The sequence below is a fragment of the Glycine max genome, chromosome 14 (assembly GCF_000004515.6).
Source record: "Glycine max cultivar Williams 82 chromosome 14, Glycine_max_v4.0, whole genome shotgun sequence".
Classification (NCBI taxonomy): Eukaryota; Viridiplantae; Streptophyta; class Magnoliopsida; order Fabales; family Fabaceae; genus Glycine; species Glycine max.
Window position 1 is genome coordinate 38,235,469 of NC_038250.2, and position 22,842 is coordinate 38,258,310.

The window sequence follows — 22,842 nt, forward strand, 5'->3', positions numbered from 1 at the left end:
TAACCTTTTGTCTACTTTTCAATTTCAACTTTCAAATTAGAAAATTGTGTCTTTTTTATGCCTAGTTGAAGTGATATTTTCACTATAGTTATTTGTCTTTCCAGTTGTGACTTATATTATTTTGTTTCTTCTATGTCAGGTTATTGTGAATAGGGAATAGAAAGGAGTTGTGTTCTTACAAAGCAAGAAAAAAGTTGATTATTCTAAAATTGTTGGATTATGTTGTTTGTTTTAGACCCTCTAATTTACAAAATAGTTCATGAATGATTGAGCATTATCAGTGAAGTGACATCAATGTGGATGATATATGATTTTAGGTCTTGATATGGATTGAAGTATTTTCTTCTCTTACGAATAATGAAATTCATATCAATATTTGAATTTTTTATAAGATGATTGTCCTTAAATTACGTAATTGTTTAATTTCAATACGTTTTTTAAAATTATTGCGAGACTAGGCAATTGAATTTTTGTTTAACAAGGAATTAGATTGAACAAGGAATTGCATATCATTCATCTTTAATTTTGCAATATTATTTAGTCCAAGTTTTTTTGTGTGTTAATACAAGAATATTGTGTAAGATTCAAAATTTTTTAGCATATAAATTATTTTGATTATTTAATTATTAAATATTAAAAAATTGATTATTAAATATTGTCTAGCATTAAACTTATTTTGAATATTTAACTATTTAAAAAATGACTAATATTTATTTTTATTCAATTTTGAAATTTTAATTTTTAAATAAATATTTATAAATGAAAATTTGAATTTCATTGAAATTGAATTACTTTATCCAAACAAGGAAATTAAAATACAAGAAATTGAATTGCTTCATCCAAACAAAATGTACAAAATTAAAGGAATGTAAATCAAGGCAATTTAAATGTTGTGTATTTGAATTTCCTAGAAATTTTTAAATCCTCCATCCAAACACAAGGTTAGTGTTGGCAAGGACTCCATTACACTTGAATAATTCAAGTCTAGTCTCTAATCCAGAGAGCTTTGACTAAAAGCATTTGGGAATGGTGATGAAGCCTCTGTGTCCAAATTATTGGTGGTTGATTTTGCTAGAGGGAAGAAGAAGAAGAATAAGAAAGGCAAAGGTAGCAAGAAGAGCCAAGGATGATCCAAAGGACATTTGTAATTACTACAAAGAACCTAGTCATTGGAAGAAAGATTTTGTTCTTGTCGTTGTTCAGAAAGATTCCTCATCTGAAAATGATTTGGTTCTGGCTGTTGGAGAACAACCACAATAGCATTCTGAACAATGGGTATTGGACTTAGGTTGTTGTTGTCATATGTGTCCATACAAAAGTTGGTTCGTAAAATATATGGAGAAGTCTAGTGGTAATGTTTTGATGGGTAACAGTACCTCTTGCAAATCAATTGGTATAGGTCCTATATAGATTAGGATGTATCATGGAATTGTTACAACCTTAGCCGATGTTCATCATGTTCCAGAGCTTAAGAAAAATCTAGTCTCTGTGGGTGTCATGGATTCAAAAGGTTTTTCTTCTTGGGTTGATGGTGGAGTTATGCAAATTAGAGGAAAAGAGAAGTATGTGGTGATGTAGGGGACCAAGAAAGGAAATTTGTACATCCTTCAAGGGTTCACTATGATAGACTTTATCTTACCTATTCCATAAGTTGGGAGCCATGCATCCAATGGCTCATCCAATGATAATTCTTTGTGGCATTTGCATTTGGGCCATATAAATGAAAAAAGACTGGAAATTCTAAGCAAGTGAGGCTTACTTGGAAATCACAAGGTCGAAACTCTTCTGTTTTGTGAGCATTGTGTCTATGGGAAGTAGCATCGGATGAAATTCCTAAAGGTTGTGCACACTACAAAGGCCATATTGGACTACATCCATTCTGAATGCTAGGGGCCTTCGAGAGTTTCATCATTGGGAAGGACAAGGTACTTCCTCTCCATCATCGATGATTACTCAAGGATGACATGGGTATTCATGATGAAGTAGAAATTAGAAACTTTCAAATGTATCAAACAAGAAAGACAATCAAGTGTCTTAGGACTGACAATGGCTTGGAATTCAGTTCTACAGAATTCAATGAATTTTATAAAGAGGAAGGCATTGCAAGATAACATATTGTACGCTATACTTTGTAACAGAATGAAGTAACTAAAAGAATGAATAGGACCTTGTTAGAAAGGGCCATATGCATGTTATCCAAATCAGAGTTAGTTTTTGGGCTAAGGCAATCAACACAACATGCTATCTCGTGAATTACTCACCGTCCACCGCCATAGACTTTAGAACCACTATTGAGGTATGATGTAACAATCCTATTGAATACTCAATGCTAAAGGTGTTTGGAAGTCTAGCATACTATCACATAAGTGAATGTAAGATGGAACCCAGACCTAAGAAAGGTAACTTTATGGGCTATGGAGATGGAGTCAGAGGATTCAGAATCTGGTTTCCATTAGAAAGAAAGCTCATTCTGATTAGATATGTCATCTTTGATGAACTTTCTATGTTGCATTCTAAATCTGAAGAAGATTCAGACAAATGCTAAGGATGTCACTAAGCATGTGGAGTTTAAGAGCCTCATAATCATAAATTTTAGTGATTTGAAGCACCTGATGAGACTGATCAAGATCTTCAAATGCAACCTCAACCTCATAATTCAACACCAATTGAGGAGTCTAAGTGGACCAATTAGAATAATCTAAAGCAGCCAAAAACCACAACACCTAGGAAGTCTCAAAGACAAATCAAAGCACCTGAAATATGTGGCTTTGATAATATAGTGTCTTATGCGCTATTGGTAGCAAAAGAAATTATTTCATTCGAACCAACCACTTATCTAGAAGAAATTTTCTGTTCTGAATCTAAAAAGTGGACGATGACTATTAATGAAGAGATGGAATCCCTTTAGAAAAACCAAACTTGGGATTTAGTTGAATTACTCGAAGGAAGACAAGTAGTGGGGTGCAAGTGGATCTTCAAAAAGAAATATGAACCAACCAGTGGTGAAGTCATCAGGTATAAAGCACGTCAAGTAGTGACAAGCAACGACTAGAAAGAAGGAGTGGACTACAACGAGATCTTCTCTCCAGTAGTTCAACATAATTCAATACATTTTTTACTAGCTCTTGTAGCAACTCTAGACATGAAATTAAACCTACTCGATATCAAAACAACCTTTCTTCATGGAAGATTGTTCGCTTCCGGCAAGTGCACCAGATCGCACAAGTAGTATAAAACGGTAAGAACAGAGTATCAAACTCTCGGGGAACTTGTGTTACTTGGTAAAGCTATTTCAGTGAATAGGTGTCTAGTGTGAACAGAGATATGTTTACTATGAATAGGTGTGTAACCTAACTTTTAAGAGGAAAATCACGTGAGTAATGATGTGTAAAGACAAATAGACGACACGTTGGTTTTCCTAATAGGTGCCTGATGTTAAAAGGATATTCTCTACTTAACAATGCTTATGCGTTCTATGGTGTCTCCTGAAATGCTAAACCCCAATTCCTTGATAGTCTAGCCTAATCCTTATCAAGCATCATCCGTAGATACCTCTTGTTGGACTAAACTCGGCCAGGACCGCATTAAGACAAGCATACAACAACTAGGTTATCGTACCCCGAACCCTCGTGATAGTACGACAAACTAGCACTGTCCTATCAAGTTCTAAGAATCAGACCAGTTTCCACTGTTGAATGACCCTAACAAAGCATGCATCTACGTGATCAAGGTAAAAGCATACTAGAATGAAATATTGATAGCATAGAGAACACACAAAACATCATTAGATAGATAAAAAGATATTTACATCAAGTACCTACAAGGAAGATCCAATAGAGGATTTAGCTTTCCATAACTGGGAAGCTTCCTTTACAACAAAGAGAAAAGAAAGATGAAAGATTGTAGAAATACAAGTAGTGGGGATGTCTCCTCCACCTCTAGGACCTCACAATCACTCACAAACTCATCTCAAGCTCTCAGGACGACTTCCTCTTCAAGCTCTGGTCTCTGCAGATCTTCACACAAAAAAATCTCTCAAACTCTCTGGAACTTGGACCTTTCTCTCTTTAGAACTCTCTAGACATGCAGAAGCTTCAAGAAAAGGCCAAACTCCACTCCAAAATCTGATTTTAGGCTTAAATAGGTGGCTTTGTTCGTGCTCATGCGCTTAGTGCAATTTTGAACCGCTTAGCGCGAATTAGTGAATTTCGGCTTAGTGCGTGCTTTTCTCGCTTAGCGGATGGACTAAAGCGGTGTGCTTAGCGAGATGACCCTTCACTCAGTGAACATGAACAACTCGTCCTTCATCCAGATTCTTCCTCGCACTCAGCAGATGGCTCGCTAAGCCGACAGGTTGGCTTAGCGAGAGGGTGAAAATAAGCACTATACAAACTCGCCTAATTAACCTGAAATTGAGAGAAAATAATTATTAAACACACAAAATGGAAGTACTAAGTATTTATTACCTATCTTTACCCAAAAGTAATTACAATACTACAAAATAGCCATTAATTAGAGGAGTTTGATACAATTTATACAAGTTTTATACACAAAAGTTAGTCGTATTCATCAACTAACAACTCCCCCAAATTTATAGTTTTGCTTGTCCTCAAGCAAATAAAGAACAACTCACTGGTCCCCAAGTGACAATAACATGCAGTGACTATGTAAAAAGGTGTATGCACAACAGTTTGAGAATGAAGCAAAATGCTCCCATCATTTGTCTTTCACAAAGCATGCAGTCATTCAAAGAGAAGAATAAAATGTAACCTGTACAATTAGATGTAGTTAGGCATAAGACAGATATCAAGGAAAGTAGCTTAAACCACAGTCTCATGGCTACTATTTCATTCATGCATAGGTGTTTAAGCTATTCATCCATAACAACTAGCAAAAGGTCCAATATTTGAACTTCATCTCATGTCATGAAGTCAGAAATGCATGAACAAAATCATAAGGACTTTCACAGGCTTGTAGTGAGGCTTGGCTACAAAAAATCATTGGTTTTTCTAGGATTCAATGGCTTAGATTCTAAGAGAGCACAAATCCTAGACTTATCCAAGTAATGTTTTCAATACAATTAGCTTACTCACTAGCCTTTCACTTTAAGTCGCTTTTGACCTTATTACAACAACACACATTTTCTTTGATTGTTCTTCTTCTTTTTCTTTTTTTTTTAACATACAACTTATTTCTTGTGTGTGCTGATGCTTTAACTTTTACTTTACATCCCAATCAACTCCATTCCCCCAAATTTGGGGTAAATTTGCCTTGAACCATATGCCCTCCTAGAATCTAAGCAAGGTATCTGGAGATAATTATTTAAGTTCAGGGTTCAAATTTTTGAGAATATAATTCAGCTCATAAAGGGTGCAAAGGATACAATTATCATTCAAGGTAAGCTTTTTAGTCAAAAGGCTTGTATATGCACAATCATGGCCTTCATCATGTCCTCATTTATACATTTCATTCTAAAATTCAGAGATTGATGCAAAGATTATTACTCACAGCTAGTCATTCACTCACAATTTAAGATCACACTCTCACCGATTTTGGTTCAAGCTTTTCTTTCTCAATCAATCTGTCTACTGACTAACAATTCTAATTGCAAGTTCATATTCTTGTTCTTTCTTTTTCTAACATACACACTTGCTCAAACTTATGAAAAGAAACACAAACTCCATCACAATCATGCATTCAATCCAAAATCAATTCATACACCCATTTTCACAAAAAGATAAAAGTGTTTCACTGCCATATCATCAAAATCAAGTCAAACTATTCTAAATGCTTCAGAATGAGCCAAACCAACTACCCATAAACAAAACTAGCAGTGTATATGAACATAAAAGAAATATTGTACTGAAACCATAATCATAATAATAATAATCCAAAAAGCATCATTAGGAATTTAGAATTCATGTGACTGGTCCTGTGTATCCTATGTCTAAACATCCTCCTCATCTGTCAGATGAAGTACTGGAGTAGCTGGAGGAGAAGTGTCCAAAGTCAGGACTGGTGTGGTCAGGTCCTCAGGTATCTCTAGGGTAGGAGTGGAGGGGTCTGCTGCATGCTGAGGTGAGGGTAGGTCCTCTACTGGTGCAGGAGGATTTAAAGTGGCCTCAAGAGATCTCTCAGGAGTGGCAGCAGCTACCTGTCTCACCTGTGTCTCACCTGCCTCCTCCCCTACAACAAATGGCTCTGGAATGGTGGCCTCAGATGACTCATCCTCCACATGTTGTGGTACCTGGGCTGTGGGACCTTCATCTTCCCTGTGAAGAGAAGGTTGAGTCCCAGCATCTTCCCTGTGAAGAGAAGGTTGAGTCCCAGGCCAAGCTACCATCTCCCTGAACTACTCAACTAAAGGAATAGATCCTGCAGGCGCCACCACCTGTAAACTATGTAATAAAATGATCTGTCCTTGATGAATGCTCTGAAGCATGGCTTCAAAGCACTGAGAATTTGTCTGAGCTGGAACTGAAGGAGCTGCTGAAGTGGATGCTGGAGTAGGAGTTGTAGATGTGGAAGGAAACTCAGCTGGCCTCGCCCTCGCCCTCCTAGCCCCTCAGATAGAAATTGTTAGATCCTCGAGATTCCAACAGTTCTTCCTGATGTAGGCCAAGTTAATGACCGGGCTCAGGACACAAATTTATTCAAATTCAAAAACTGAAAAAGACACTGGGCGCTTAGCGAGACACAATTCGCTTAGCTGGCCTTCACAAAAAACACACTACCGCTTAGTGACATGTGAGGCCGCTTAGCAGAAGTTGCAGAAATTCAACTTCTGCATAATCAACTTAGCTAGCAAGTGCCCACTAAGCCTAACCATTGCCGCAAGGATTAGCGTTAAGCTTCTCAAGGTTCGGGCTTAGCAGCACCATACACTTAAAAAAATATGCTAAGTATGGGATTTGCCGCAACGAAATGTGCTTAGCTCATGTAAGCTCGGCTTAGGGCGCGGCTTCCATAAAAAAAATTGACTAAGTTACCTGGGCTTAGTGATTCAGCCTTGCTTAGCCACAAGCATCTCAGCAAGAGGATGAGTGTTCATCCTTAAAAGATGAACTCGCTTAGCACGGTAGGCGCGCTTAGCGAGTTCTTTCGAGAATGCGTATATTCAATGAATTCTGATGAACTCGCTTAGCGTAGCATGCTCGCTTAGCGAGTTCATCACGTTTTCCAGAAAAACACAGAAAAAACAGTTCGTTTTCTTGCACTTTTCAAGCCTCTAAAAGGCATATCAAACAAGCAAACCAACCAAAATGACTTCTATAGTACAAACATATATAAAGTCCTAATCTTTAACTTCTTCTAAAAAAGCATTAAAACCCTAAAAATCTAAAGCTATATCTAAGGTTTTCTACCCTAAATTTCAACAAAGTAAAAGAGAAAAGGAAGTAAGGAACTTACTTGTATCGTTGATGCTTTGTGATTGGAAGTAGGCAATGCAAAAAGAAAGCACAGATGCAAGGTGTGCAAATTTTTGGAGAGAGAGAATGCAGAGAAAGAGTTTGTGAAATCTGGCAATTGTGAGTGTAACTGCCGTTACACTCACTTAAGCAGTTTTTGACCTTCTCGCTTAGCGGACCACTGCGCTAAGCGAGCTAGAGAGACGTTTGGTTTCTCAATGAGGCTCGCTTAGCAGATCTGCTCGCTTAGCAGATATGCGCGCTTAGCCAACGTTTGAAATTCAAAATCAATTTTTTTTTATAGCACAAAGGGCTTGGCTTAGCGTGTGGATAAGACCGCTTAGCGAGTTTTGCACATCAAAAAACCTGCAACTCTCACTAAGTTGGGCTCTAGGTTGGCTTAGCTAAAATGATGCATCTTGAGTACAGAGAAAAGAGCGCTTAGCGCAAAAGGAATCGCTTAGCGCTTACATTGCCGCAAACATTTGAGCTTAGCTGCCATGAGTGGCGCTTAGCTCGATGAAACCCAATTTAGGCCGCAAGGAATTCAGCTTAGCTGCCATGACTGGCACTTAGCTCCATGAAACCCAGTTTTGCCCGCAAGGAAATGAGCTTGGCGGTAATGAGTCGCGCCTAGCCAAAGAATACAATACGCTTAGTGGTCAGGCTATCACTTAGCCGAATTCAGATCGAATTGAAATTGGCTTAGCTCAGCCTTGGCCAGCTTAGCGGACCAAATCAGCTTAAGATGCAAGGGTAGAGCGTTAAGCGCTTGAGACTCACGGCTTAGCGCATGACCAAAGATGCGCTTAGCGAAAGGACTGTTTTTCAGAAAATATTTTGAGTTATTTTTCAGTCCCTTTTTCAAGAAATTGAAACCCTTATATCTAACATTCAAGGATAAGCTGATATACTCCAGTGTACTGATTATAAAGCAAGTTCCACATGATATAATGCATGAAAAACAAAGATAACAAAAATTAAAACTGGGTTGCCTCCCAGGAAGCGCTTATTTAACGTCATTAGCTTGACGCTTTTACCTCAATGGGTGATCATGTTTTGGTTCTTACCTCCAGAACCTCTTGACGCACTTCCATTACCTGTAAGCAAACATTTTGTTCTGGAGCAGGCTTGTCTTCAACAAACAAATCAAAATCAATTTTCTGATCTTCAAAACCCATCTCCAGCTTTTTTCTACCTATATCAACTATGCAGCTTGCAGTTAACATGAATGGTCTTCCAAATATTACAGGAATGTCAGTATCTTCAAAGATATCCATTACCACAAAGTCTGTCGGGAAGATAAAATGTTTCACTCTGGCTAGCACATCTTCAATTACTTCATATGGTCTGGTAATGGAGCGGTCAGCAAGTTGCAAAGTCATCTTAGTGGGCATGATCTCCAACTCTCCCAACCTTCTGCACATGGAGAGTGGCATTAAATTAATACTGGCTCCCAAGTCAATAAGAGTCTTTCCCACAGTGACTTCTCCAATTGAACAAGGAATAGTTACACTCCCAGGGTCTTTATGCTTGGGTGGAAGGATCTTTTGAATCACAACACTACAATTTCCTTCCACTATGATGTTTTCCTGGTGAATATACTTATGTTTCCTTGTTAACATATCCTTCAAGAACTTGGAGTAGAGTGGCATCTGCTGTAAAGCTTCTCCGAAGGGCATGGTTATTTCCATTTTCCTAAAAATATCTAAAAATCTTGCCAAATGACGGTCCTTCTCCTTCTTGGAAGGTACCACAGGATATGGTACTTCCATACCTTCGTTCACAGCTTTATCATTTCTGCTCTTCTCTTCATTCTCATTTTTTTCATCTTTTTCAATTTTTTTATTTTCTTTCTCTTTTTCTACTTCTTTTTCTTTTTCTTGGTCATTAAATTCTTTTTTCTTGACCATTATTTGTTTTTCTTTTTCCTGATTGTTTTCACCTCTCACATCATTTTTCTTGCCATCAGTACCTTTCTTTTCAGCAGCTTTCTTCTTGTGCACAACACTCTCCTCATCCTCAGCCTCCACAAACCTCTTACTCCTTGTCATCACAGCTTTGCATTCCTCCTTGGGATTCTTTTCTGTATTTGCCACAAAATTGTTGGATGACTTGTCAGCTATCTGCTTGACCAGTTGTCCCACCTGGACCTCAAGGTTCTTCAGTGTTGACTCAGTGCTTTTATGATTTGACATTGTTACTTGCATAAACTGAGTCAAAGTCTCCTCCAACTTAGTAGTCCTCTGAAAGATGTTAGGCCCTTGTTGGATTGGCCTGTTCGAAGGTCCACCCTGGTCTTTGTTGAACTGATTGCCAGGGTGTGACCTCCACTGTCCTTGTTGATTATAAGGACCCTGCTGGAAGCCTGAAAATCCTCCTTGAGTATACCCTTGTCGCTGTTGATTTCCCATATAATGAATTTCTTGAGTGTTTTCTTCAATGGGAATACATTGGCCTGTTTCATGAGCCTCACCACAGATGGTACAACCTGTAACCTACAAAACAGAAGAATGTGTAGGTTGACCAATAGACAATTTAGTTGGCAACTTACCAAGTGTTTCTGTTAATATCTCAAGTTGCTTAGAAAGCAACTTATTCTGTGCCAATAAAGTGTCATGTGATGATAGTTCTAACAAGCTTTTCTTTGTGGGTTGATGGGTTCTGTCGCGCAGAATGGCATGATCACTGGCTGACATATTCTCAATTAGCTTAGTTGCTTCTTTCCAGGGTCTTCAGCTTTATTTTTTCCCCCTGCAGAAGCATCTAGCAGTTGCTTGGTTTGTGGTCTCAGCCCATCTATAAACATATTCAATTGAATTGGCTCAGAAAACCCATGGGTGGGAGTTCTTCTCAATAAACCTCTGAACCTCTCCAATGCTTCACTCAGAGATTCATCAGGGAACTGATGAAATGAATAGATTGCAACTTTCCTTTCCGTAGTCTTGGACTCTGGGAAGTATTTCTTTAGAAACTTCTCAACAACTTCTTCCCAGGTTTTCAGACTGTTACCCTTAAATGAGTGAAGCCACCTCTTGGCCTCTCCTACCAATGAGAATAAGAATAGGCTGAGTCTAATAGCTTCATCTAGCACACCGACAATCTTAACAGTGTTGCATATTTCAATGAACGTTTCCAAATATGCATAGGGGTCTTCATTAGGTAATCCTTGGAATAAGTTCCCTTGTATTAAATGAATTAAAGAATGCGGGTAGTTGATGTTGTGAACTTGCACTTCATGACGTGCAATGCTAGTAAAGAATTGTGATAATGAGCTACTTGAATAATCCTCAAGGGTGATCCTCTAGTGTTGCTCGTCTACCATGATAGTGGTTTCAGGAAATTGAGTAGCGGATTCCCTTGATGATGGTGAATCAGGTGATAATGAATCAAAAAAATGAGTTTCTTCCTCAAGAATGGATGCAATTGTTTTGTCTTGCAGAATTTTCCTTCTCCTCTCGACCCTATTCCTTCTCAATGTAGCTTCAATTTCTAAGTCCAGAGGAACTAAATTTCATGTGGGAGATCTATGCATATAAAATACTAACAGAAACAACGGTTATCCAATTCAATAAGAGAAGACAAATATGAATTGAGAACAAATATTCACAGATAATCAAAGAATAACGAATAAAGAATAGGCACCTAAAAATGAACTAACTTTCCAAATAAAAAGAAGTTCCCCGGCAACGGCGCCAAAAACTTGTTCGCTTCCCTCAAGTGCACCAGATCGCACAAGTAGTATAAAACGGTAAGAACCGAGTATCGAACTCTCGAGGAACTTGTGTTACTTGGTAAAGCTATTTCAGTGAATAGGTGTCCAGTGTGAAAAGAGATATGTTTACCATGAACAGGTGTGTAACCTAACTATTAAAAGGAAAATCACGTGAGTAATGATGTGTAAAGACAAATAGATGACACGTTGGTCTTCCTAATAGGTGCCTGATATTAAAAGGATATTCTCTACTTAACAATGCTTATGCGTTCTATGGTGTCTCCTGAAATGCTAAACCCCGATTCCTCTTGATAGTCTAGCCTAATCCTGATCAAGCATTATCCGTAGATTCCTCTTGTTGGACTAAACTCGGTCAGGACCGCATTAAGACAAACATACAACAACTAGGTTATCGTACCCTGATCCCTCGTGATAGTACGACAAACTAGCCCTATCCTATCAAGTTCTAAGAATTAGACCAGTTTCCACTGTTGAATGACCCTAACAAAGCATCCATCTACGTGATCAAGGTAAAAGCATACTAGAATGAAATAATGATAGCACATAGAACACACAAAACATCATTAGATAGATAAAAAGATATTTACATCAAGTACCAATAAGGAAGATCCAACAGAGGATTTAGCTTTCCATAACTGGGAAGCTTCCTTTACAACAAAGAGAAGAGAAAAATGAAATATTGCAGAAATACAAGTAGTGGGGATGTCTCCTCCACCTCTAGGACCTCATCACTTACAAACTCATCTCAAGCTCTCAGGACGGCTTCTTCTTCAAGCTCTGGTCTCTACAGATCTTCACACAACAAAATCTCTCAAACTCTTTGGAACTTGGATCTTTCTCTCTCTTGAACTCTCTAGACATGCAGAAGCTTCAAGAAAAGGCCAAACTCCACTCCAAAATCTAATTTCAGGCTTAAATAGGTGGCTTTGTTCGTGCTCGTGCACTTAGCGCAATTCTGAACCGCTTAGCGCGTGCTTTTCTCGCTCAGCGGATGGACTGAAGCGGTGCGCTTAGTGAGATGACCCTTCGCTCAGTGAACATGCACAGCTCATCCTTCTTCCAGATTCTTCCTCGCGCTCAGCCGAGGAGTATTGTGCTCAGTGGATGGCTCGCTAAGCCGACAGGTTGGCTTAGCGAGACGGTGAAAATCAGCACTATACAAACTCGCCTTATTAACCTGAAATTGAGAGAAAATAATTATTAAACACACAAAATGGAAGTACTAAGTATTTATTAACTGTCTTTACCTAAAAGTAATTACAATACTACAAAATAGCCATAAATTGGAGGAGTTTGATACAATTTATACAAGTTTTATACACAAAAGTTAGTCATATTCATCAACTAACAAAGATTATAGGAAGACATTATGATGCAACAACCTAAAAGATTTGAGGTGCAAGGGATGAAAAATTTTGTGTATAGATTGAAGAGATCTCTCTATGGGTTGAAGCAATCTCCAAGGAAGTAGTACAAGAGATTTGATGAGTTCATTGTTTCTCATGGGTACAATAGAAGTCCATATGATTCACGTGTGTATCATAGTAAGGTGGAGGATAGTTCCCACATTTATCTTTCATTCGCCCTCCGGGATAGTACTTGTTTATAAGGATGCGAAATCTATCGGCAAGTGCACCAAGTTGTCAAGTAAATAATTAAAACAATGTGAACCATGTATCGAACTCAGGGAACTTGTTTATTTGTTAAAGGTTTGTTCAATAAGCAGGCATTTGCAAACAGAAATCATGATTGTGAATGAAAGTAAAAGTATGTTCTATTCTAATTACAAAGCAATAAATGTGAGCAAGTAAGTGTGAAAATAGATATCTAAAGGTGTTGGGTCCTCTTACTGAGCAAATTGATGTAATTAAAGATGTTTCTCTAATTAAAGATGTTTCTGTGTTCTATGCTAAAGACTCAAGTACTAAACACCGATGTCTCATGAGTTTAGCCTAATTCTAATTAAACTTTGTTTGCAGATGTCTCTTGTTGAACTTAGCTTAATTGAACAACTTTATGATCACAGCATAGTAAAAACTAAATTACCGCACTTCGTGTCCAGACATACGGTAACCTAATCCTGCTCTATCAAGTTCTAAGGAGACAATACATCTTTCAATGCTAAAGCCCCTAACAATACACACATATGGGTGATCAAGCCACAAGCATGCAATCATAAAGTACTGATAGAAACAATGAACACATAAAAACAAGCTTAATTAGATAGGGAAAAAGTTTACATCAATTACTCATCAAGAATCCCCAACTAAGGGTTTAGCCTTCCATAGCAAGGAAGCTCCTTTTACAATGAAGAAGAAGAATCAAGAGAAATTGCTTGCTTACAAAGGAGTGGGGATGTCTCTTCCACCTCTAGTAATCTCACAATCACTCAAAAACTCACAAATCTTCCTAAAAGATCAAAACTTGGCTTCTTTGCTCTGTTCTTTGCCTCTGTGTATTTCACTCTTCAAGCTCTAATGGCTATTCAGGGCTCTCTCTAGACCTCCTTTCATTCTCCACAAGTCAGGCTTAAAAAAAGGGCTCACTGACCTCAACGTCGCACTTAGCGCCATTCTCACGCTTAGCGCAAGTAAGTGAACTTTCGCTCAGCGCCAAACTCGCGCTAAGCCTAGAAGGTGGCAAACGACTCGCTGAGCAAGCTGATGACGCGCTGACCGCGTGCCTGCGTGACAGATTCCCTTCCAGATTCCTCCTATCCGCTAAGCACGTTGATGCCTCGCTTAGCGGATGACACTCGCTAAGCGCATTGAGCTCGCTTAGCGAGACATCAACTTTAGCACTTTTTCAAAATAACTCCTTTTTGCCTGAAATTGAAGAGAAATTGACATTAATTCCATACACAAGGCTTCTACTGAGCACGGATAAAACAAAGCAAAATTTATTTACAATCCAACAAAAAGAACCATAAATTGGGGAAAACATATACATTTTGTAAAAGTTTTCTATACAAAAGTTAGTTGTATAAGACGACTAACTATCTTCTGCTTTATGTGGATGACATGCACATAGCATCTTAAGATATGTCTCAAATTCAGAATCTGAAGTCACTACTCAATAATAAATTTGAGATGAAAGATATGGGAGTTGCAGAAAACATTTTGAGCATCGAGATCAAGAGAGATCAAGTCCAGAAGAAACTTTTCCTGTATCAAAAAAAATACATTCAAAAAGTGTTGAATTGTTTTGGGATGACATCCGCAAAACTAGTTTGTACTCCTTTAATAGCGTCCACTCATCTCACTAAACTCGATGCCACTCAGTCAGAATAAAAAATGGAATACATGTCTCATGTTCCTTATGCGAGTGTTGTAGGCAGTCTCATGTATGCAATGGTGTGCACAAGATTTGACCTAGCACAAGCAATTAGCGTGGTGAGTAGGTATATGGATAAACCTGGGAAGGAACATTGGCAAGCTATGAACATATATTCAAGTACCTTAAGGGTACAACTGATATTGGACTAGTCTGTCAAGGTGACACATCTTGTGCCCTTGTTGGATATTCAAATTTTGACTACATTACAATTTGGATGCAAGATGATCTATGACAAGGTATGCATTCACAATTGGTAATTCTCTTGTTAGTTGGAAGACTTCACTTCAGCCCACACTTGCCTTGTCTACTACAGAAGCAGAGTACATGGCTCTGGCAGAAGCAACGAAGGAAGGTATCCGATTGAAAGGTCTTATTAGCAACCTCAAGTTTCCAGAGGATTAAGCGATATTCTACAACGGCGTGAGTGTAATATGTTTAGCCAAGGATCAAGTGCATCATGATAGGACTAAACATATTAACATCAGATACCACTGCATCTATATTAAGAAGTGGGTTATAGTCCCAAAAGTTAATACGAATTAGAATCCAGCTGATATGTTTACAAAGCATGTTCCTCGAAGCAAGTTCATGCACTGTCTAGATCTACTTAATGTAGATTGCTGGGAATAAATAATATTACATCAGATTTAGAATTGGTATTGAACCAAGGTGGAGATTATTGGAAGAAAGAGTGGACAACACTGCGAGTATCGTCCAGTCTAGCCCTTTATGCTAGAGTCTGCCTTTTGTCCAATGGCAGGTCTAATATAATCTACCTATGTATTATCCAGTTTGTATTAGTTAGTTTGTTAGATGGTTCATTTACAGTGTTCTGCATTGTAACCATTTTTCTATTATTCTGTTATGTTTGTACGCTCTTGTAAGAGGAGTTTGTTATCAAGGTTCAAAGCGAGTTAGACAGAGCTTCTGAACCTATATTCAGTGTATTGTTTTCTGTAATTCGCAATAAAAATTTCATTGTTGTGTGATTTCTCTTCTCTTTCTATAATTTGCTTCTATATCTGTTTTTGTATTTCATAGTCTTAAACCCAACAATTGCCCCCCTGGGTCATCGTTTGTTGCTATGCATGAAGAGGTAAGTTCTAAGATTTTTTTTTTTTAAATTGGTTATCAATGCAAATTGGAGAATCTAGAATAGACAAAAAAATTAAGTATTTTCAAATTGCTCATTCTAAAATTATGTATGCATCATTCTGGAATGGACAATCCAAAATTATGCATATGGCAATCTAAAATTATATATGTATAATTTGGGAATGGGCATTCCAGAAATATGCATAATTTGGAAATAAGCAATCCAAAATTGCTCAATTTTTTGTCTATTTCAAATTATCCAATCAAGAATGGTAACTAGAACCGAGAAAAAGAAAGAAAGAAAGAGCAGGTAATTTTGGTCTATTAGAGTTTTCTAAGGGGTTCACTTCTGCAGGAAGCAAAAGTGGGCATAAAAGCTCAAAATTAATGAAGGTGTCTTAAATTTTCTTCCAAATATTTAACACTCATTGGAACTTAGTTTGCTTCTTTCTTTTAAATCTTGATTTTCTTGATGGTTGTGTTGCATATTCTAATTTTTGCTCCAACATGGGTAGCATGAATATGGTTTGCACAAGACTACCATTTTTTGAATAAAAAAAAAAATCAGTCTACTTTTGCACAACATTACTATTGAATAATGTGCAATGAATTGTGAATTTTAGAGCAATTTGACAACTCTATGCATGTTACCAGGTGGTTTAGAAATGGATTAGGCCTAAATAATGATGAGAAGAATAAAATCACATGATACAAGGCCATTTGCTTCTTGCATCCCATTTTTTGCTTCGTGCAATCCATAGGAAACTTTAAAGAACATTAATGGATTAATATGTTATCGCAGTCTATTATACTCACTAGACACCCCTTTCCCTCAAAACAGAGCGACCATAGAAGACAGCGACAACCAACACATTGAAGGTAGCTTGTGCTGTCGTTGTTTTTGACCGAAGTAGCTAATTCGAAAAGCACGTAATCCATAAATATACTTTGGATTACCTATTCCTAAAGTAAATATCCTGAAACGGGTATTCTAGAATATATTTCTGGATCACCTAACCTTGCTCTAAAACACCTAATCCAAAACAATGCATGTTGTTTTCCATAATATTTAATCCATGACAATGTTAGAATACCTACCTCACTGCCTTCAACCCCTTTCACTAACTCTATTAACAAGAGTTAACGAGGTTGGAGCTATGCAAAGGGGATGGAGGCTGCAACAAGGATGCAAGGAAGGAAAGACGCATCAGAAGGGATTGATTTCATAGTAGATGAGTTGTGATATTGTGTCCAAAATTTGGTGTGATGCCCTAGTCGCAGTAGCACGAGGCCTAGATTTTAGTGGTGCAAGTACATGGTTGTGATAATGCGAAAACTATGGCTTGACTGTGTAAAGGTGTGATGGAGTAAGAGATAGGAAGAGGAAGATGGAGAGAATAAGAGGCAGGGGATATTAAAAATTTTGGGCGCATAGGAAGCGAAAAATGGGTGCAGAAAGCAAAGTCTCGTACTAAACTCTACAATGGGAATTTTGAAGATGAAGCCCATAATCTAATAAATCATTGGCATAGTTTTCAAAAAATTAACCATTGGCAAAAAGAAAATTGTTAACCATAATAATTAAACACCACAGTATTTTGACTTGAATCATTATACTTCTCCCAAGCCGCTGAATTTCTCTCGTATTCCAGCTACCCTGCTTTCATCATATCTCACATGATAAATTTCTCGTTAAACACTACGAATTAAACTTTCCTATAAACAACTCATTTAGTTTTTTCAAAAAACTGAAACGTACAAATTAATTTTAACTCAAGATTTTTAATCGAAAAAAAATTATCCAAACAACTTAATGCACAATACAAAGACAAGAACTCTAGATTGTAAAATTTGGAATGTAATTCATAAACACAAAACGCATTACACGTAACATGTATTGGGTTGTTATTTCTTATGAGCAATAACTCCTTCATATACAAATTACATGACAAACGATTATGATTTTGGATGCTTAAATAATCCTTATATAAATTATCAAGGGCATGGCTATAGGTAACGTACGTGGGACTATCATGACAGCAATGGAACTATATATATTTGTTAATTTATACAACATAACGACGAAGATAATCCAACCGTGCTGGATGCTTAAGCTTCATGAGAGCCTTGACTTCATGCTTCCGAACCATTTCCCTAGAAATATTCAAGTTCCCAGCGATTTCTCCCAATGTCCTGTCACCCTTGCCATCAAGTCCATATCTCTGTCTGATCACTAGGCTCTCCTTTGGCTTCAAGGAATCAAGCTAGAAAAAAAAAATCCAGGAAATTTTTAGAAACATCAATATTATGTTATGGTTATAGAAAAATCACCAAGCATGTGTTTGTTTTGTCGTGCGCCTAAATGGACGTTCATATGAAAGCAGGCCCCTCCTTGCTTCTCACAAAACACCATTTTTGGCATTTTGGAACGCGTGCTCAACTCCACCCAACGGCTAAACAAATACATGCTAACTGGTAGACCCAACATAAGAAAAGAAAAACCTTTCGTAATGACAAACTGAAGAGTAATATCATTCTATAAATTGACCTATAGAATTTTATTTTCCACTGATTAACTGAATTAGGCAAGCGCTTGTTTATGTATGGGAAAAGACATCGGGACATGAGATGTCTCTTAGCCATGGTTCACCAATGAAGACAATTCTTGCACGGACACGGTGCTTATAAGTGCAATTATTCAAACTTCGGATAACATTGAAATAATTTGAATGGATTAGACTTCTTTTTCCTGAAAGACACTTAAATTAGACAATTCTACGCTTCCCTTGAGAGATGAAAATACCTTAATTGTGGGGAACAACTTAATATGTATATACCTTAATGGATATGCCTTATCGGTTGTAATGTAAACAACCTACGTGGTAAACAACTATTATGAGCCTCATTTTTTCTTCCTCTACAGCATTGAATATTAAGAACAAACAATTTTAAACACCATATTGTTAAATCTAGGACTGTGGAAGATGAAATAAAGTTTAAACACCTAAAGTTACAAATTTGTTAGTATAGGTTTAAAACTAGTTTTATTATAATGCATATATATATATATATTATTTATTATCTTTTTAGTCCCTAAATTTTTTAAAAAATTTGTTTTTAGTACCTGAATTTTTATTACCTGTTTTTAATCCTTTAACTTTTCTTTCTTTCTTACTTCTAATCCTTTAACTTTTTTTCCATCCTTATTTTTAAGTAAAGACGAAAAAAAAGTTAAGGGACTAAAAACACCGTCTTTGTTGTCTTTTTTTATTAATACTTTAATCTATAACTATTAATAAAGGCAATTACCCAATTTCGTATACACATTTGCTATTCCTAATTTACCTATCAATTACTTTTAAAAACCACCCACAATCACAAATAGTTACTGTCTAATAGCTTTTCAACATGGCAGTTATTACAACTATACCTAACTCAAAAAAAAAAAAGATAGTTAAGGCACAAGGCACAAGGCACAAGGCAGGAAGTGTCTGTTTTTCAACTATATATATTAAGTTGTTGATTAGTTATGCTTCCATATGCACTGCACTCATGAAAAAATTACACCATCAAGGATGGACAACAAAAAGGACAATGGAAACAAGATTTTTGGTTGGCAACAATGTGATCATCATGCTTATTTAAAAGTACAGCAAGCAGCAAATAACTCTGACATCTATCAAAGTTTCACTAACTTTTAGTAGGTTAATCAAATTTCACTTATCATCAAAGAGAGAATATCTAGGAGTTGAGTAATTACCACATCATCAAGAGCAAGTCTTAGAACAGCAAGTTGCCTCCTATTATCACCATTAACACCATCAACATCAGTAATCCCATTAATATACTCCTCTTGTGTGGTTATATGTCTTGAATGAAGGGATAAAATGGGTTTTGATGCCTTCATTACTTCATAATATCTTTCAGGTGAGATCCCAATTCTTTCTACTAACTCTTCTTCCGTTGGTGACCTCTGGAGCTCAAATGTTAACTTAAGTTTAGTTCTTTGGATATCTACTCTTACCTATACCAAATGAATATGAGAGATGTTATAAAAAGCTTCTACCTGAGCAAAGTCTAATAATTTAACTAAGTCTACAAATAATTTCCTAAACTACATATTTTCTTTGAATATCTTTGGAAAAATTAAATGTGATCAAAGCACCAATCAATTTTGATATTCTATTTTATTTATAAAACTTCAAAAAAAATCCAAATCTAGTGCCTAAGGAAAACAATCATGGATCTTTCCTTCTTTCACTTTCAACCACAACAAACAGGCCAATTAGCAATTTCAATTTCTTTAAACTGCCATATGATTTTGGCCAAATATAATAAAGAATGCTGCTTATCTAAAATCTAAAATTAGTAACAAAAGCTATTCATTTGATACTTAAACCCAAAACTAATTGCCATGCACTGATAAGAAAAATGCATACCCTTTCAAGTCCAAAAGGAACACGTGTGAAGCTTGAGAGGGTTATGGACCGAACGATAGAATGTCTTATCCAAAATAAACTGTATGTAGATAGCTGAAGTCTTCTTTTTGGCTCAAAACGATCAATTGCTGTGATAAGTCCCTTAACTCCTGCCTGACAAAGATCTTGAAACCTCCGGCCACTTGCAAAATCTTGAAAATATTTGCTAATCACGAACAACACAAGCCGGAGATTGTGCTGCAACCGACATCACAATGGTTTCTTAATCTCAGTATAACTAATACTCATTCCAAAGAATAGCAACAAACACTGCAACAATTAAACCATTCATATCCAAAGAGACAAAGAGAGAGAAGAAAAAGGAACGGAGATGTCATATATCACTGATCTTCGAAGGCTTCTTATAAGCCAATCTAAAATAAGAGTTGAACATTCCATGTTACCTTTATGAGCTTGTTTCTTGCAGCTCGGCCAACCTCTATAGCTTTCCTTACTTGAATAATGCTCATGTTTGTTGCATCAGCTAGTTCACCATCTGTAATTTCTTTCCCCACTGACTGTAAATCTTCTTTTGCTTGTAGGAGTGCCTGAACAATAACAATTATGGCCTAATATCAGAAATTCATACATTTTCTCTCAGCATCTTAAGCTATTAAATTTAAGGATTCCTTGACAACAAAAGCTTTCATGACTGTATGCTCAAGAAGCAGATCTGTGACAACTCATTCTCATGATTAAATTTCCACAGTTAAGAACAACCTCTGCTTTATGAATCCTTCAAAGGGGGAAAAATCACCTTCATTGGTTGCATCAACTTGAACAACCATGCATGCTCTGAAGAAGGAAGAACTGCCGGAATCTTCATTTTCTTCCAGTCCATGCTAACTAAATCAGTTGATGCTGAATAATCCCTGATAAGCACATCAATATTTTGTACTCTATTCTTAACATTTCTTATCTTCTGAGTTTGGTCAATCACTTCCTCCTTTGCATTATTTTTCAATGTAATCCTCTTATCAAGACTCAATCGTTTGGCCTTCTTATTCTGGTTTCTAACCACAATATCACAATTTTCATCATCATGTTCATTACCAACCTTCCTCCTCCTCCACAAGACTCTCTCGACTTTACTATCAATATCTTCCATATTACAGGTATCAGATACAGGGCTGAGTTTATATATATTTTCAAGTTTGGCTGCAGCTTCATTGTAGTCCATATCCAAGGTGCATGGAGAGGTTTCAACAATAGAGACAGCTCTCACTCTCTTCAGAGACTCACTAGTCTTTCCTACCCTTTTTTGGTCTTTCTTTGCTGTTTCTATGGGTAGAGGAATTTGCTCCTGAGGTGAAACCAAAGCGGCTTTATTCAATTTATTTCCTTTAAAAGCTACAATTAAAGGTCTTTTATGCACCTGCTGATGACTGGTCAACCTTGTATTCAATCTTAATGGCGTCCTAGCAGCTAAGGTAGAAACAGTAACAACTCCCATGCCAGGTTTCCTAAGCCGTGTTTAGAACATATAAATTGAAACAAATTTCCAATGCAGAGATCCTACAACAGCAGAGCAATTTAATATCAATGACATGTGCTAGTAACAAAAGTGCATAGAGTATTGATTAACCATCAATGTAGCATCAATATCAACATTACTACCCAAAAGAATACTACGGTGAAAAGCCCAGATATTGGTTCTTAGAGACTGATTAGTCCATACCAATTTTACGCTAGTAAGATGGTTTCAATTGGTACACCGGTACTTCAAAATAACAGCAATAACTTAATAAGAAATCAACGAACAATCTTATAATACTCGCATCACCCACAATTCCCACAATGCAAACCTAATGTTTTCTAAAACCAATTTTTTTGGTTGTTTTTTGGGTCCTCGTGACATAGGCGGGAAAAATCTATTGGTTTTATCAATTTGGCAACTGATTTTTCCTTCCAACTACATTTTTCTTTTCATTCACAGGACTCTTGAATCCAAGACCTTGCTTGAACGATCTGTGACTAACGTCACTTAGACTAACGAGTAACAACATATTGATGAACAATTTCATTTGTCCGAGGTCAACGACCACACGAGTCCCCCAACACACTAAGTGTGAGCGAAATCTCGCTCACAGTACGTGACCGCCATTGGTCCTAGATAATTTTGCACAGGAGAGAATCAAACACGGGTTTGTGGATACGTGTAATCAATCAGATTAATAAAATTGGTAACCAGAATGAAGAGTGGTTCAGTTCTACTCTACATACCAATGTACACAAAGAAAGATACAATGTTTCGAGAGAAAAAAAATGAAGCGAAGTAGTAGGCAACATTACTCGTACCTTAAACTGCAATGTCCGAGCCAAGTCCCGGAACCCACGCAGATTTTTCGACCACCGCGAAAATCTGAGAACGCACGCGTTGAGGTTGTGGTTTTGTTAAACGCGAGATACCAAAAATTCAGTGTCCACAATTTTATGTATGAAAAAAAATCGACGGTCAGATCGGACTGTGGAATTGGAGAAGCAGCGTATGAACGGTACTCGTGGAATGGATGTGGCGTGTTAGCCGTGACGTGGCGAAGAAAGTTAATGTGGCGCTTTTGGAATGGGGGAGCAGATATTTCGGGGGGAAGCAGTAGATCACATCTGGGACACGTGGTTGGCTGATGGTTGAAGTGAAAAATATTTGATCTTTTTGTTTGGACCCGCGTTACGTGTGGTGGTGGTATGTCCAATACATGGCGGAATACCCGCCATACATCACTAATAATGCAGTGAATAATAATAATAATAATAGAATTTATGTTAGAAGTGTTTAAAATATAGTATG

At 37.1% G+C, this 22,842-nt stretch overlaps 1 protein-coding gene across 2 annotated transcripts; it reads right to left on the reverse strand.

Moving 5' to 3' along the window:
* Window positions 1–17,413: 17,413 nt before the first annotated feature.
* LOC100811515 (RNA polymerase sigma factor rpoD-like) lies at window positions 17,414–22,571 on the reverse strand. 2 transcript variants are annotated; one of them, NM_001267072.3, is made up of 6 exons: window positions 22,353–22,571; window positions 20,812–21,569; window positions 20,459–20,602; window positions 20,016–20,252; window positions 19,337–19,600; window positions 17,414–17,840 (listed from the first exon to the last, which is right to left on the reverse strand). In NM_001267072.3, exons 2-6 carry the CDS (start codon window positions 21,505–21,507, stop codon window positions 17,643–17,645), a joined length of 1,539 nt encoding a protein of 512 aa, NP_001254001.1. In that variant the 5' UTR covers window positions 21,508–21,569; window positions 22,353–22,571; the 3' UTR covers window positions 17,414–17,642. The 2 variants fall into 2 exon arrangements, with proteins under 2 accessions (NP_001254001.1, XP_040864746.1); XM_041008812.1 differs by lacking the exon at window positions 19,337–19,600 and having other exon boundaries at window positions 17,458–17,840; window positions 22,353–22,512.
* Between the last annotated feature and the right edge of the window lie 271 nt (window positions 22,572–22,842).